Source organism: Amblyomma americanum, chromosome 5 (assembly GCF_052857255.1).
Source record: "Amblyomma americanum isolate KBUSLIRL-KWMA chromosome 5, ASM5285725v1, whole genome shotgun sequence".
NCBI classification, from domain to species: Eukaryota; Metazoa; Arthropoda; class Arachnida; order Ixodida; family Ixodidae; genus Amblyomma; species Amblyomma americanum.
The window spans coordinates 185,364,510-185,381,560 of record NC_135501.1 but is presented as its reverse complement, the minus strand read 5'-3'; the positions used below and the strand labels follow the sequence as shown (position 1 = coordinate 185,381,560).

Below are 17,051 nucleotides of genomic sequence, written 5' to 3'. Positions count from 1 at the left end.
TGAAGGCAAGATAACCGCTGGTCCTTAAGGGTAATAGAGTGGATTCTAAGAGAAGGTAAGTGTAGCAGAGGGCGGCAGAAGGTTAGGCGGGCGGATGAGATTAAGAAGTATGCTGGGATATGGTGGCCGCAGCTGGCACAGGAGAGGGTTGAGAGATATGGGAGAGGCTTTTGTCCTGCAGCGCGTTTGCATTCTTGAGTTGTATCAGACTATAACGGTATGTGGCCGTCACCCATGGTATGGAAGGATACCAGCATAGTTATTAAGTGCTGCTACTGCTGGCGTTGTTTCGCTTTTGGTAGGTGGGGTACGGGCGGCGCAGCACGTTAAAATCAAATTCTGCCCAGACCTGTTATAGCCTCTTTTCACTGCCTCAGTATGCCAGCCACGTACTGGTATTCCTGCTGAGACAGCACGATATGAAATGTTAATCAGTACAGGGAGCGAGAAAAGGTCCTATATTTAGCATTCAGGAATGTGATCCATTGGTGTGCCCGAACACCTCCTTAAACTTCAAGGTCGAATGTTCACATTCGTGTAGGGGCGTCTACACATTTCCGTTCCCGTGCCTAGGGAAGAAGAGCGGTGCCATGTTTTTGATAGCTGTTGAGAGCTTTGGAAGTATGTATTTGGCTACCTCATAATGCAGGCCTCAAAAGCCCACAATCTGAAGCGTTGGCCGTACAGAACCTCTGTATAACACGTTTACGGTGGGTACGCTGGTGCATGCAGTGTCCATGTAAAGGTGGTTTCGCACGACAGACTATTGGCCTACGAACCAGGAGTCACGCGATACCCCACTTCTATTTTGTGAGGTCTGCTCCTGGATACCCAATTTGCGCATATCTAATTTGCTTATTGCCACACTTCGGACCTTCACCATTGCAGGTGGCGATAAGCGGATTAGGCATGCTGATGGACTTATCCCCATGCTAGATTCATCAACATCGCGGGCCAGGTGCAAACTTCACGAAGCGGAACGTATTACGACACCTAGTCTGCGAGCCAATGGTTTGTCGTGTTAATTCACCTGTCACTGGTTAAGGATCTGTGCTTCACACATTTCAGTGAGGGACAAATGAAAGTTTCAGATCCTTCTGATTACAAATTTTTTAATACAAATTGCAATGCACACAATCATTCACCTTCCTCGCTCACTTTCATTGACAGCCTTGCACTTCCTTTGCTGAATGTTAGCAAAAGAATTTGGCACAACAGTTCCTTATTTAACCAAGGCTTACCTGCATGTCGTGTACGCACATTGACAGTCTGTGTGAGAATGAAAAACCAAAAAAGAAAACCACTGCTGAGACAAGGTTTTACCATCTTTCGCATATGTGTGCGGGCAAAACGTTTGTAGAGCACACGATTGGCGAGGTTGGATTCACAAACGACGGACCAGTTCTTGGACCCCGGACCGGGCGTCACGTGGTGTTTTACTTCTGGCCTGTTAGATCCAGGCCTGGCCTGCGGGGAGCAGCGTGCGAAAAATGCCAGAGGACTTTTTTGACGGTGGACACCAGACCTTTGGCTGCCACATTAGTGAACAGCAAAAGGCCCTGCGTGTGCCTAATCTGCTTATCACCATCTGCAAATGTGAAGGTGTGAGCAGGTGGCGATCAGCGGATTACTCATGCGCGCAGCCTTTCGTCAACATTCACCAACACGGCGGTTAAAGGTCCGGAGTCCGCCGCCGCAAAACGCCTCTGGTGTTCGACAGCTGCACACAGCGGGCCAGGCAGACCTGAAAGTCTGGAAGTAGAATGTCGGGTGACACATGGTCCGCAGGCCAAAAAACCAGTTCATGGTCCATCGTTTTAATTGCCATTAAGCGAGATTTATGAATGAATGAATACAGTGAAGGAACGTTGAAAATGGACAAATTAAATACGCTCGACAGTGCTAGTATTCTGCCTCAACCCCATCTGCCATTTCTGCCCTGCTTGCTTTCTGTTCTTGCAAATGAAATGCGTCAAAGCACCGTCTTGATGAGGGGTGTAAGACAAACATTTTTGGGGCGTAGTGCATTATAAAGATGAAAAATGGGCAGTGGTTTAGCTCTGGTTAACCCCAGTTGAATTGCGAAAGCTTCATTTTCTCGGCACGTCGCCTACGCAGCGTCTCATTCCGACGCTTTTGAGAACTCAAACCGGTCTCTTCCACAGTTGAAGAGTCACTCCAGGACGTGGCATGACTTCTAGCCGCATCTTCGTTACGACGCTTCTAGAGTCGTGCGGCGCGTTCTTCTGGTGTCTCTTGAGCGCGTTCTCTTCCTCGCTTCGTTCTGTCATTGTTGCGTCTCTTTCGTGCTCTCCATAACGACTGCAATACACTGAGGCGAAGCGCATATATATATATATATACCCCCCCCCCCCGCGAGGCGACACCTCCTCTCCCTCTACCCCAGTGGAGCACATCTGTTGGAGTGCGGCTGCGGCGTTGCTAGGCAACGGTGGCTCAAGGTTGATAGTCGGCCACGGGCACACGGCTGAAGTGCGACCACGCGACGAGCCGAGCTGGCTGGCGTAGTAAAGCTTTTGCTTTAAAAATAAATGGCATTATGGGGCTGTGGCTGAATACGCTGCAAATTTGACGGTGAGGGGCCAGGGCCTCTTTTTCCCATGGGTCCTGTACTCGTGGTGGCCCGTTAAGAGATGCACAGGAACATCTGTGGAAAGCTGGCAGGGCTACATGAAATCTGGCTCAGAATCCAAGTTATTTGGCAGTTGCTGCCTCCTTTGGTGCCTACAGCTGACCCTGGGAACGGATGATCACTGACAAGGCGCGAACACGTGCGGCACTGCACATGCGGTGCTCTCCAAATGACAGGGCGGACATGGCTGCTGGAGCGGGCTCGCTCGCGGATGCGTGAATGGCCCGGACGCCAGTCGCGTGGAGCAGGTGGGCCAGGTTGGACTCGCTGACGCCCCCACCTGAAAAGTTCAGCATTGACGAAGCATTAAAGACAGCGGCTGCAAAGTCTCCTGAGCAAGCAATCTTAATCTAGGTTGTCACAAAGAGATTATGCAGTTGTGAAATACCATATTTACACGATATTGTCAGTTGACTCCAATGTAAGTCGACCTCCCCCCCCCCCCAAAAAAAACATTTGAAGCTGTTTAAGCGTTTAAGCTTGGCCTTGAATAGTTGAACATGATAGCATTATCCAACGGCCACCGTTTATCGTCAGCCGCTATCGGCTGCCGCGCGCGGGCGTGCCCGTGGGCACATTCCAAAACGGAAATGTATTAGTCACTGGACTACTTGTCCACACTTGTGCCATCGCCCTCACTAGCACTGCCGTCGTGATCATTGCTGCGTTCCCACAGCACGTCGTTCTAACATCGTCGTCCAGCAAAATCCCGCACTTCGCAAACAGCCACATCACGACGTCGCGTGGAACAGCCGAAAATTTTCCTCGCTGCAGCTGCCACACCTGTATCACCCATTGCAAATGTCGAACTTGCAGCCCGGCGCGCAGCTGTTCATTTCTTTGGGCCTAAAGAATGGCAGCCATCTTGAATGTAACCGTGAACGAGCACCGGTTGCTGGACCTGGAGCACAAATGACAACTGACGAAACACTACATTAAAAACTTGCAAAACGCGGCCGGCAGTAGTCAAATGCGTCGGAACCAAAAAGAAACTACGCGTGAATGGCGTCAGCTCTTCCGTCGGCTAGCGACACTCCCCGGCTCCGCTGACGTTCCGAGTGGGGGTGCCGCCTCGATTGGAACAGCGGCCCTTCCATCAACTATCAGCGCTCCCTTGAGCGTGGAGCGCTCATTTGAAAGTAAAAAGAAAACTTGTTGGACGCGATTGCGTTATCGGGCCGCCGTCGCTTATCAGCAGCCGCAGTCAGCAGCCACGTGTGGGGTGCCAGTTTGCTGCTTATCGATAGCCGCCATCACCCGCGCGGGAGGGGATGCCAGTACAGCGCGTTGACATAGCAGCTGCTCAAGGCCAGCACCAAGAGTGACACGACGGAGCCGTGCAGCAAAAATGCAACCACGCTGTAGCATGCCTGATATCTCGTTTGTCTCACCTTTACTTATAGTGCGATGTTTTCGTTTCGATTGTAAGACGACCCCCCTTTAGATTTTAAAATTTTGAAAAATCGACTTGCAATCGTGTAAGCACGGTACCTTGGAGTGGACGTACTTTGGCACAGTCTACCATTACACAAGAGAACTTCGCCATCACATATCTGAAGTTACTGACCCATGCTAGGTACATATATGTCCAGATATTACCCAGCTATAAGCCCCTGCCTTAGTTTGCATCTCATCCAGCTGGCCCATAGATTAATCCACCATATATGTCGCCATCATGTGATACCTGCCCACTTGATTGAGTCGCCACAGAGTTAGGTGGTACACAGTGCTATCACATGCAACTTAATCAGTTAACTCGTGTCAACTGATATAATTCCTCTGACCCTGAGGTCATATAAAATAAACTTTAATGTCACCATCTGTGAAATGGCAGTACCACTAGAATTTCATTTTAGCTGGATCGTTATCACGGAATGCCTTGTAAATCGCACGAAGCCTGAAGTGAGAATGAAGCCAGAGGCACACCTTTATCTCAAGCACACATCTACTGGTAGCAGTGATCATTAGACACACCTCGACTAAACGTTTCATCACACGGTGATGTCGCGAAGTCATGTCATGTAATGTTCTTTTCACTAAGCGATATGTGCAGTGTTAAAAGCTCGAATAACATGCCTTCTAACCTGTGCATGCTATTCACATCTTGTATGAAGTATTTATCCATACACAGGAATCAAATCGCCTAGAAACTCTAGCAGATTTGGAACATTCACCCTTTCTGGCACCAACTGTTAGTAGAAAAAAGCCAATGCAGTTTTCGTTCATGCATCCAAGTTCATCCCATAGAGTTGCCGATTTCACGACGTAGATTCTTTGGTCACACTGCTGTTATGTATACGACTTGGAGGTTTGATGTTGACGCCCTTTCAATACCAGCTTACAAAAGCCGTTTTTTTTTAGGAAAGTATCCTTTTGGTAGCTAGCACGCGGTAACCAGTTTGTCCTTGCTATCCTTTTAAGGGAGCCTGTTAGCTGATCCATATGGCCCTGGCCCACCATGTTTATATGCTTGCTAAATGGCAATGCGCCACGGAAGCTCTGTTACAGCATACTATACACTGATAGATGACAAAAAACTCCAACGAAAGTTTTGTACAGCTAGTATCTCTGGGTAAATTATCCGCACATCTGCACCACAGCACAGACGGGCAGTGCCAGTATATGGGGCAAATCAATAATTACTGTAAAAACCGGAATATAGGTTGAACTTTTTTTCAAAAAATCATGGTGAAAAGTCGACCCCCATCTTATCTACCGGTCATTGGCGGAAAAACTACGGAAGTCTTGCAACAATGGGCGGCTGAACTCAACAGCGTCCCTCCATCACCATTGCCATCAGCAGCAGTGCCGCCTTTTTGCGTTTCCGTAGCTGCAAAGCTATTTTGGTTAGAGGCTGCTTTTTCACATTTTGTTTCAAAACGAGCGGAAGCCATCGGCAATTCACCGTCGCCTTCAAGAAAAACGCGATTGAGTACGCGGAAGCCCACGGCAACCCGGCGGCACAGCGCGAATTTGGAGTATCTGAAAAGAGCATCCAGTAGTGGCGGAGGCAGAAGCTGCGTCGGCTGCGTATTACAACTTGCAGCAACCAGAAGAAAACATTTCGTGGCCGGACCGCAGCATATCCAGAATTGGAAGGAAAGGTTGCGCTGCGTGCAAGATCGTTGCCTGTGACTGCTGAATGCATCGGTGTGAAAGCGGTAGAGATCGCGCGTGCCTCTAGACTCACGAAGGCGCAATTCACAGGCTCGCCATCCAGGGTGCGGTGATTCATGAAGAGGAAGGGCTTTGCTTTACGGCGCCGTACTTCTGTGTGCCAGAAACAAGCATGCAGGTCGATGGGTGTGCGATACTGTTAAAAAATTGGCCGGGTGTACATACGAGCAGCGTTTAAATGAAAATAAATGCTGTCACCATTGTGCAACCTGTCGAGTCGCATTTGTTTCGAGGTAAGTGTGTCTTGCGGTACTTTTCCCATTGAAAAGGATTTTTTTCATTTTCAGAATTTGTTAGTCGGGGGTTCGGCCTATATTCCAGTCTGACCTATAGTCCGGTTTTTACGGTAACTCCCTAGTGACCAAACGTTGCAGGCTGTTCTTGGAAACCAGCCTAGAAAAAGTGATGGTGCAGCACTTACCTGGCATCAGCTGTATTCTGCCCTTGGCCTGAAAAGAGACAGGTGCAAGAAGGTTAGAACCTACATGCAAACAACACTCAGCAAGCGAGCTTATCTGGCACACAGTCATTGTCAGTGCTGCTATGGTTGGTTAAAAAGCAGGAGAAAGGATGCGACACTGGGCTATACAGTCGCCTCTCGGTAGTTCACAACTCAAAGGGGACTGCAAATTCGTACAACTTATTCAGAGTTTCAAACTAAAGCAAAGACTGGTTAATACTGTCGCGGACTAGAAGACAATGAAGTTGGCAGTGGCACGGCATGGGGTGCTTGTGCCTGGTCTGCCACTATTAGATAATGTCGTCACCATCTGCCATGTCTTGGTTTTCATCAGCTTTGTCAGAAAAAAATTAATGCTTGCAGACTGTCGGAAGCCGGCGGGCATCGCTGCTGGTAGACTGTGTACTCTACTTGTCCAATGTACATTTTGTTACACAAACTACAATTCACATCAATAACGATAAAACAGCTTCAGGTGTTCGATATGAAGCATAATTCACTCTATCCGGGTTCGTTATTACCATCTACAGTCAAGCTTGATTTTAAGATTAAAGCTGACTGTGCAACCAAACGTCCCTTCTTTTTCAACAAGTTTTCATGCATTTTCCTTGAAATACTTGACAGAACAGCCTGGCCAACCATGGATGTTTACAGTTGACTGACTATGTGAACGGCGACAGAGAGAAACGAAGTACAGTGGAACCCTGGTTATACGTCCCCCGGGTTTTACGACAGATTAACGCAGTCCCGGCGAAGTGCCCATAGAAGCAATGCATTAAAAACCCTGGTTATCCGCCGCAATTTTACGCCGGACCCACATTATACGACGACTCTCGCGAAGCGCAGGACGGAACAGCGGACGAAAGAAAGGAGGCGCGGATCTATTTCATCACGCCGTCTCTCCGCATGCAGAGTGCTTGACCTCGCTTGACCGGTTTGCTCCGGCGGGCGCAGCTTTCTTTCCTGCCTCGTCTCATCGTTCGTTTCTGTCTCCCCCACCAGCTGTGCTGAAATAGTGCGTTTTCTTCTCCACAATCACTTTCTCCCTTTCTTCTCGACAGCGTCGCCTCTTGTCGCGTTGGGGAAGCGTTTCTTTCTTTCCAGTTTCCCAGCAGCAGATCGCCGACAAGGTAGCGTAGATAGGCCTAGGTTCATTGCACGTGATCTTCGTCGTAATCCTAGCGACCAGCGTTCAGCAAGGTTTTGAGTTGTGTGGAGCAACGCGAAGCACGATGTCCCGAAAGCGGACAGTTCTGTCGGTGATAAGCTCTATATTATCGAGGAAGCGGAAAAACGGCATGGAGCCACGAAAGCCAGCATTGCCCGGGACCTTAAGATACCCGAATCTTCGCTTAAGACGATCCTGGCAAACAAAGCGGTGATATTGCAAAATGCCAACAAGTTCGGGCTCAAGCGGCAAAAGAAGGGCAACATGAGAAGCTCCAAAAAGTTCTCCTCAGGTGGCTGCATCAGGCACGGAGCTCTGCGATCAACGTGGACAGCGCCAGTCTAAAAGAAAAGGCGGACGTTGTGGCATTGCGTCTGGGCATCGACGACTTTCAGGCATCAAACGGGTGGCTGGATCGCTTTAAAAAAATGAAACAGGATTGTGTACAGCCGCTCCTGTGGAGAAAGCACTTCCGTGGACGTTTCGACGGTGAACGAGTGGATGGAGTCGCTGCCGGAGATGATTGCTGCATACAAGCCCTGCGACGTTTTCAACGCCGATGAGAGCGGTATTTTTTACCATATGCAGCCCGAGCAAACCCTTGCGTTTAAAGGTGACAGCTGTCATGGTGGCAAGTGGAGTAAAGAGCGGGTGACAGCACTATTCTGTGCAAACGAGGACGGTTCCGAGAGGCTGCCCGTGCTCGTTGTCGGAAAATTTGCAAAGCCACGGTGCTTTAAGAACTTGAAGACGCTGCCGTGCAGCTACAACTATAACAAAAAGGCGTGGATGACGGCTTCGCTCCTCAGCAAATTTTTGCAGCAGTTGGATTGCAAAATGGGTTCCAAGGCAAAGAAAATATTGTTTTTCGTGGACAACGCACCGTGCCACCCACCCGATACGTCCAGCCTGAGGAACATAAAGGTTTTTTTTTCGCCCAACTGCACAAGCCGGCTGCAGCTGCTGGATGCCGGCATCATTAAATGCATGAAGCAAGGGTACCGGAAGCGGTTAGTGCAGAGTCGGCTGGCGGCTATGGAGCGCAGCGGGTCAGAAAGAAAGATCACTGTGCTCGATGCCATGCATTTGATTGCCAGTTCGTGGAACGCAGTGTCGCAAAGCAGAATCGCCAACTCGTTCAAGCACTGTGGTTTTAAGAAAGAGACTGCCTCCTCTGCTGGAGACGCAACGACCTCGATGCCGCTTGAGGCCGATGCAGGCTTCACCGACGACGATTTCGAGGGTTTAAACCTCGCCACGACCTTCGCCGAATACGTGGAGGCCGATGATGTTGCGATCTGTGGCGAGGTGTCGCTGGATGATGCAATCGCGGAGGCTTTGCCTAGAGCCAACACCACAGCGACATCGGACGAGGACAACGATGCCGCCACAGATGCCGTGCCTGTGCCTACCACGTTTGCCGAGGTGCTACGGCACATAGACGGCATCCGGAACTTCACCTGTTCACGCGACGCCGCAGAGGACCTCCTTTTGGACGTTGCCGAACTCGAGCGAAAGCTTTTGCAAGTTCACGGATCAAATAAGGTCCAAAAGAAACTCACCGACTTTTTTTAAAGTTCGCGCCGGCTAGCGAGAATCGCGGCAGTGGGCAGTGGAGTGCCGGAAAGGTCCGTTTGAATAAAGCATGATTGGTACCTGTACTGCAGTATTAATTCTTATCGCATTTACTTTTTTGGTAATTTCGGTTTCCAAGCCCTGCAGAGTATGTTAGTAGCTTACATTGAAGTTTCTCATAAATTTGCCGCGCGAGAAAAGTACTATTTTTATAGGCATAATTTATGTTCAGATTTTATGACGCTTTTTTGCAGTCCCGAGAAAGTCGTATAATAGGGGTTCCACTGTAATCAGGCATAGAAAAAAAGCAGTCCAATTGAGCCAGCTTGTTGCTCACCTGGGTGGCCAGTCTGCAGAGCAGGTCGAGGCCCAGCTCTACACTGGCTGCCTGGCCGCTGGTCAGCAGGCGGCGGAAGCCTAGCTCAATCACCCGTTCCAGCGCGGCCTCAGGGTTCCGGACAACGTCAAACGCTGAAAAAGTGCAGTTAAAAATGGCCAACATATGCAACCAACTGCAAACTTTTTGAAATACCCTCTATCCATTGCTGTGACATTCTGCTGCCTTAACCATAGCCCCCCTGTCAATCAAGTAAACAAACAGTTACAAACGCTTCCTTCATTAAGTAGTGTACCGCATTTACACGACTGTAAGTCGCCCCCCCCCCCCACCTTGGCCTTTAATAATAGAACACGATAGCACTATCCTGTGGCCTCCGCTTATCGCCAGCCGTGCGCGGGAGCACCTGTGGGCACATTCGAAAACGAAAATGTATTAGTCACTGGACTACTCGTCCACACTTGCGCCGTCGTCCTCACTAGCGCTGGTGTCGTGATCGCTGCTGCGGTCCCGGAGCTCGTCGTTCTAACACCGTCGTGCAGCGAAATCCCGCACTTCGCAAACAGCCACATCATGACATTGCGTGGAACAGCCGAAAATTTTGCCTCGCTGCAGCTGCCACACGTGATCACCCGTTACGAACGTCGAACTTGCAGCCTGGCACGCAGTTGTTAGTTTCTTTGGCGTAAAGAATGGCAGCCATCTCGAATGTAGCTGTGAACGAGCGCCGGTCGCTTACCGGACCCGGAGCACAAATGACTAATGACGAAGCGCTACATTAAAAACTTGTGAAACACAGCCGGCAGTAGCCAAATGCGTTAGAGCCAAAGAGAAACTATGCGCGAGCGGCGTCGGCTTTTACGTTGGCTACAGACACTCCCCGGCGCCGCTGCGTTTCTGAGTGGAGGTGCCGCCGCCATTGAAACAGCGGCCCTTCCATCAACTATCGGCACTCAAGAGAGCACCGAGTGCACTGTTGAAAGTAACAAAAAAAAAAAAACTTGGACGACGCCTGTTAAAAGTAGAATGTGAATGCTTTATCGGGCCGCCACCGCTTATCAGCAGATGCAATCTGCGACCACATGTGGGGAGTACGCTGGTGCGCTTTGCTGCTTATCGACTGCCACCATTGGCCGCCTCGCGCGGGGTGGGGATGCCGGTTCTGCGCGTTGACGTAGCAGCTGCTCAAGGCCAGCACGAAGGGAGATGCGATGGAGCCGCGCAGAAAAAATCCAACCACGCTGTAGCATGCCTGATATGTCTCGCATTTATTTATGGTGGGATGCTTTGGTCTCGATTTTAAGTCTCCTTATCCGTGTTCCTTATTGCAGATGCAATCAAGGCGACAAGACAGTTCTCAAGATCATCCACATTCTCTTACCTCTGTGAAAGGTGGTGTCTGCCTGAGGTCCAGCAGCCGCTGAAAGATCAAACGTAGTTTTAACAAATGACAGATACGAATGTGCAGTCAGAATAGAATGCAGCTTGCCGAAACAGCTACAGTTTCATTCAATGAAACTGTGAGCCTGCAGACCCATTAGAATAATTTGAGATCTACAATAATATATGATAAAAAAAGAATATAATGCTTCTGTCCCTACATAAACTGCAGCTGATCAGTTCAGCCTGCTTCCATTTAGTGTTCAAGTAACGGCCACACAATGGATGTTTTCCAGGGCTTGTTTCAACATCATTGGTGTCTGTTACGGACAAAGCCTGAAACAAGATGTTGGCCACATTTCAGTTTCGAATGGAGACGAAACATGTGCTGTGCCATGTTGCATGTTAAAGTTCCCCAGGTGGTCGAAATTATTCGGAGCCCTCCACTACGGCACCTCTTTCTTCCTTTCTTCTCTTAGTCCCCTCCCTTATCCTTTCCCTTATGGAGGAAACCACCGATATGTGAGACAGATACTGCACCATTTCCTTTCCCCAAAAAACAATTTTCATTTTTCAATTTTTTTCAGCCCTTGCCAACATGCTTGATAACTGCATTTGCAACACTACACGACTAATGAGAAAACATCCAAGTGCCACACAAGAAATGTCATTAATTACAAAGGGACTTTTGCGGTGCCATGCTACTCTGATTTACCAAGCTTGGCTCATGGAGCAGCACTGGGCTATGCAGAACTTGGTAATCATTAGTGATCTTGAATAGTAAGTACCCACTACTAAGTTACCTATGAAGTTATTTCAATGATGCTACCTTACCATACAGCATGCTGTCAAGCCAGTGAGTTTTCCCCAAAAAGTGGCACATATATTATGCTAAGGAAGGTGTACTCACCAAGCAGGTGCTGACAGGTAGCCACATCAACATCCCCTTCCCTAGAAAAAAAAAAAAAATTGAACAGCAATGTTAGTGTATATGCACATGTTAAGAACACTATCAAAGTTATGGTTGCCAAGAATTTTGGATTTTGCAGGGCTACATGAGTCTGGAGTATGAACCTGCCTTAGTTGGAATGGGCATTTCTGCCAGATTCAATTTTTTTCTTTGCCTTTGTCTCCGAGGTTTTTAACTAGCTCATTGTGCGAGCCACAAAAAGTCAGTGACAGGGGTTGACTTCAAAGCAGGAAGTAGAATGAGTGCTTTAACACAAATAAGACAAATTTCATAGGCTCAACAGCCATGTTTTTTTCTTGCTTATAATTTTCACCCACACAGTTTTTTCTTCACCAACTTAACCACAAATTTTGATGTCCTTTACTGAAAAGTTGGTAACACTAATCGTGACTGACAGGCGCTAAGAACTTGCATGACTACCAGTGTTGGATCCTAACGGACGCATGAATAAATCATAGGCCTCACTGTAACTGTAGCCAGGAAACCAACAATGATTGAAAATGAATACATAATCGGGCCTTCATTTAATAATTCCAAGCTTTCCAACTCTTTTGAAGGAAATGCCTCGGGCGAGATCTTTCACCCCAGCATGCACAAAACCATCCTGACTTAGCACGGCACTATTCTAGGGTATCTGCACTAACCAAATACTTGCTAATTCTGCACATAATATGCTTTGCCCATGGCCATTTTAGCTCCAGCTAGGCCCTCAGAGACCACCTCAGAGAGACAGAGCAGTTAAAAATGAACTTCCATCTTGCGTCACTTGAAAGAGGCTTCTCTCCAGCTGTTGGCATAACTGAAGTGCTCCTACGAGCACCAGAAAAACTGCGGAAAAGCCACAACCAACAGAAAGGCTGCCACTAGAGTAGATTGTTCAGCGAACACATCAGCTGTGCACTGGTGGCCGAAACAGGCCACAGTCGTCACCTGGTGAGGGCCCCAATGACAAAGCCGTGCACGCCATTCTGCCTGAACAGGGCAATGTCAGTTGCCATGGCCTCAACTTCTTCAGCTGTGTAGCAGAAATCGCCAGCCCTTGGGCGCACCAACACCATGATGGGCACTGCGACTCGCTGCCGGACTGCCAGGAAGGTACCTGAGGAACACCAATGCATAGAGCGGCTTTCAAAACTTTTTTTTTTTTTAAGCTAGAAATGATACGCATAACAAAAGCAACTAAAGTTTCGTAGGGAAAGGCTCCCAGCCAAATTCATTCCATTCAGTGTCGCAATAAAAAGCCCATCCCACCACAACACAGGCATTAGATAAGTTCTGAATACACTGCACATTTTAAGAAGAAAAACCACACAAAAAGGGGTAGTTTTTCGGCCCTGTTTCAAAATTTAAATCTAGAGCCACCAACTAGCCCGAGCCTTCTCTTCCAGTCCACTGCATATAACTTGAGATTGCATTGTGCTTGTGTGAGCCAGACAAACTTAAGTTAAGAGCAGCCCTCTGGAATCCTGTGGAGTGGCTTTTCAGTACGCTACAGCTTGTGGTGCTCTGCGTCGAATTTGGCTGGAAGTACTTGTTGCATCTGTGTTGTTTACGTGGCATTTCTATTTGGAGATATTATCATGCAGCAGCTTCTCTACCGAAAAACAGACTATGAGAGGGTTTGGCAATTGCGACACCGACAGAAGGGCTTGGATACTGACCGAGGGTAGGTGTGAGGCCCCCCACAGCCAGGCCGGCACAGAGCTCCAGCCGGGTGGCACCACACTCTGCAGCTGTGAGCGCCGATGCGACAGAGTCCACACACACCTCCAGCTGCACCAGTGGAAGAGACCAGAGCACAAACCAGTATCAACCACTGTCCAGGCCACAACCACAGCACGTGCTATCAGGACAGCAGAATCCTAGGTATCGGTCTTGTACTCTGGCCTGACGGCACTCTCTGGTGCCACCCTGCACAATTGCTATTGCCATTCATTTAGAGTGCTACAGGCTGTTGCATAGAAGGTAAAGGTTGCAATCTCTGCCCCTCTCCCCTGTCCATTTCCTTTAGATCAACACAAAAGAAATCAACACCCGCTAACAAACCTGACTAATCCATACGACCAAGAAAATCAAACTAAAGGAATGAGGTAAACAAAAAGGAAATGAAAATGCACATTACAAAACACAGAATAAAAGGATATACTACATTATACAACTAGTATCAATGGGCAATACACTGAACAGTCGCCCACAAGCCTGTCTAGGGTGCTCGAACTATGTGCCACCTACACTTTGCACAGAGCAGAGTGACGTCTAACGGTAGAACATGGTTCGAGATTGTGCATTTTTGAGAGCCGGCTGAGCAGCAGACATGCAATATCCCGAACCAGGCGCCACCACTAAACGTTGCTCTGTGCGCTGCGGAGCACAGATGCCACGGAGTCCGAGCGCTCTAGACAGGCCTGTGGACGACTGTACAAATAATGAGCAAGACATTAGAAAAAGTAGCCAACGAACGTAGCATCTAAGAAGTGCACAACTATATTCTTGAAATTTTTGCAGGTCCGCACTGCCAGCAATGCCACTTCACAGGGACAGCATTTCTAAGATTAGTTGCACATCATTACCAATTTTCGATGTTGCCACAAATATACACAAGATAAACCTGGCTATTAATCACAACCAAGATGAGCGAGACATTTCAGCGACAAGGAAAAGCAGTGTTTGCAGCCTACCTCAACGGCCATGACTCTTCGGCTGTTGATGCTCCAAGTTTCAGGCAATGCCAGCTGGTCAAGGCTGCTCAGCTAAGCCAAACCAGGAAAAAAAAAAAAGAGTGGGGTAATATGAGCTCGGGCTTACAAGGCACTAAACACCATTCAGGCTTGCTGAACAATGAGCTTTTTTTTAGGGCATGCAAGAATGCTGACAATTCTCTGTCCATGGTTATGTCTCAAGGTTAAAGACCACCACTGCCAGCTAAAGGGGGTGTTTTCAGTCTTTCAGCATTTTTTAGCAACTTTTAATGTACCACAGGCAATTTTTGATATACAAGAAAATTAAAGCTGTACAAACAAGGCAAGAACAGAAGAAACAAGAGCACCATTGGTGCAGTTTTTTTTGTGGAATGGCTCCTATAGGGGGCGCTCACTTTGTGGATATTCCTGGTGTTTCCTGGCAAAATTTGCAGAAAATAAGTTTCTTCTCGACTGCCTTGCTCAGAAGCTTCAAAGCATATGCTTTTCAGCAAAACAAAAGCAAGACTTCTCTGTGCTTTTTTTTCTCAAGAATTGAATCTGCTTAAAATTCATTAGCTAATATAGCCTTTTAAGAAATTTACCAACCGGCAAGATGCAATTGCCTTCTTGATCTGACTTTATGACAGCGAGGCCATTGTCCTCCACATCATTTACCATTGTTTCAATAGGAAGCTTCTTCACAGGTTGACAATGGTCTGCACCGGATGCCGCTTTACCAATCCTCTCTTATACAACACATCAAGCCAACTACAGTTTCTCTCACTGTCGTCGTATTTGCACAGTTTTACCTTCCCTGGACAGGAACAGATTAGCCTGCAAGCACATTTTACTAACTGTCGATAATTCAATAACTTGCTGTGCTGGTCCAGTACAATTTCAAGTATAATTTTCTTTGATGCTTCTAAATCTGTTTTTAGGTCCAAATACTTATTAGCAACTAATAAATGCCACTTTACATCAGATATGAAATGTACGCTCCACTGTCACTGTGCCCCAATTATGTGGGTGTTCCATGTAGTCACACTATAAAACTTGGTGGGGCTATTCATTACTGACATTAGTAATGCTTACACCCACCTGCTCACCTGAATTGTTGAAAAACATATACAAGTACTCTTAAGCAGCATTCAAGAGCACTGTTTTTCCTCTTTGTTGTTCAATGTAATTGGTCTTTAGGTGACACTATTCTTCTCCTTGAAAATGCTCTGGGTGTTGATGTATTAAAAAAAAAATGCATGGACTAGGAACAAGAGAGTCAGCCATGTCTTCTTCACAGCAGCCAACATTTCCCAAAAGTTTCCTTGGACTGTCTGCTATGCTGATTAGATGCCTTTGACATTTGTTTTCAAGTTCCACAGATACAGATAGTGGTGTTGACCAGTAACAGATGAGACTGCAGGAGACTGGACAAACATGCCCACGAAGATAAACGGCGATAAAAAAAAAACAAAGGCTGCATGAGTGATAAGGAAACAGGGTAGTGTGCTAGAAATGAAATCTGCACATTTAATGCGAAGACAAAAAATGTGTGGAACTCTGCTGCTTATACTTAGCTGTGCATCAAGGGTCACAGAGGGGCATTTTGCGAAAAGCAAATCAACAATGGAGTGCTTACAAAAATAAGGTCAAGACTGATAACCAAAGAACATTCTGCACTTCGAAGCAGCGGTATAGATTCTTATCTCGTGAAAAAACGGATAAGGCCCGAACTTGTCGGAGGGACTGGGCATCTGGGTGCCCTCTATTGAGGGGCGTATGACAGCAAAGCACGAACTAAAACCAAACAAACATGTAAACTAATTGGCTCTTAATGACCTGCTGGCGGTGAAAATGTTCCGAAAGCTGAATGCAGGCATTTCATTAAACAGAACATCAGCTAAACACTGCATGCCAAACGATGAACACAAAAGTTTCATGTTTAAAGATCAATGGCGAAATGCTTTGTGCTCAGCGATTGGTTAGGAAAGATTAAAATCCCTCTAGGAAGATGTGGTTGTACCGCGCGCAGGTCTAGACGACTAACCAAAGCGTGCTGACTGGCAAAGACAAAAGCGGAAACAGTGATTCCGGTCTCATCGGCGTTGAGGTTCCTGCGTGCGACGCAATTCTTTTGCGAAGCACTGGGGTGACGCTTTGTACTACATTCAAGTTCCGGTATTGTTACATTGTTGAACTGACTTACCTGCTCTGTAAGCTGAAGGGCGGATACCGTACTCCCCAAGATGTCGGCACGCTTGCTTGACTGCCACTCTTCCGAGATCGCTTCTAACAACACGGATCGTGCACTGAAGACAAAAAAACAACACCGGTGCTACTTACAGCGCGTCGGCCACTCCAGTTGTCTCTGCCGCCATCGCAGAGCGCAGCAGTACCCCGTGGAGCGATGACTACACGATACTCAATGGCTGCTGAAGCAGTGCAAGTTTCTGCTAGTGGTTCTAGAAATATGAATACGCAAAATAGAACCATTTCTTAACTATTCTACTGTTTTAGTCTGATTAGACATTCATAGTTCGTATAAAATGCTGTCTTACTTGCAAAGTGCTTGTAAACATTAAACATAAATCTGCAGGCGGCGCAAGTTGCCCTCCTTAAACGCAGAATCAGCACTATAGTTATATATATATAT

The 17,051-nt window shown here is 47.6% G+C and overlaps 1 protein-coding gene across 2 annotated transcripts; it reads right to left on the bottom strand.

Annotated features, from left to right (window-relative positions):
- Window positions 1-1,095: 1,095 nt before the first annotated feature.
- Window positions 1,096-16,906, bottom strand: LOC144133185 (copper homeostasis protein cutC homolog). 2 transcript variants are annotated; one of them, XM_077666076.1, is made up of 9 exons: window positions 16,605-16,786; window positions 14,399-14,470; window positions 13,382-13,493; window positions 12,651-12,819; window positions 11,661-11,701; window positions 10,752-10,790; window positions 9,371-9,504; window positions 6,252-6,279; window positions 1,096-2,933 (listed from the first exon to the last, which is right to left on the bottom strand). In XM_077666076.1, the coding sequence occupies exons 2-9, from the start codon at window positions 14,408-14,410 to the stop codon at window positions 2,746-2,748; spliced, it is 723 nt and encodes a 240-aa protein (XP_077522202.1). In that variant the 5' UTR covers window positions 14,411-14,470; window positions 16,605-16,786; the 3' UTR covers window positions 1,096-2,745. The 2 variants fall into 2 exon arrangements, with proteins under 2 accessions (XP_077522202.1, XP_077522201.1); XM_077666075.1 differs by having other exon boundaries at window positions 2,602-2,933; window positions 16,742-16,906.
- Window positions 16,907-17,051: the final 145 nt, after the last annotated feature.

Excerpts from the sequence above, each read along its gene's own strand:
- LOC144133185 (XM_077666075.1), bottom strand. The coding sequence starts at position 16,891 with ATGGTTCTATTTTGCGTATTCATATTTCTAGAACCACTAGCAGAAACT. Across the intron at positions 9,505-10,751 it reads AGACACCACCTTTCACAGAG|CGTTTGACGTTGTCCGGAAC; the intron begins GTAAGAGAATGT and ends GCACTTTTTCAG. Across the intron at positions 2,934-6,251 it reads CAGAATACAGCTGATGCCAG|GTGGGGGCGTCAGCGAGTCC; the intron begins GTAAGTGCTGCA and ends TGAACTTTTCAG.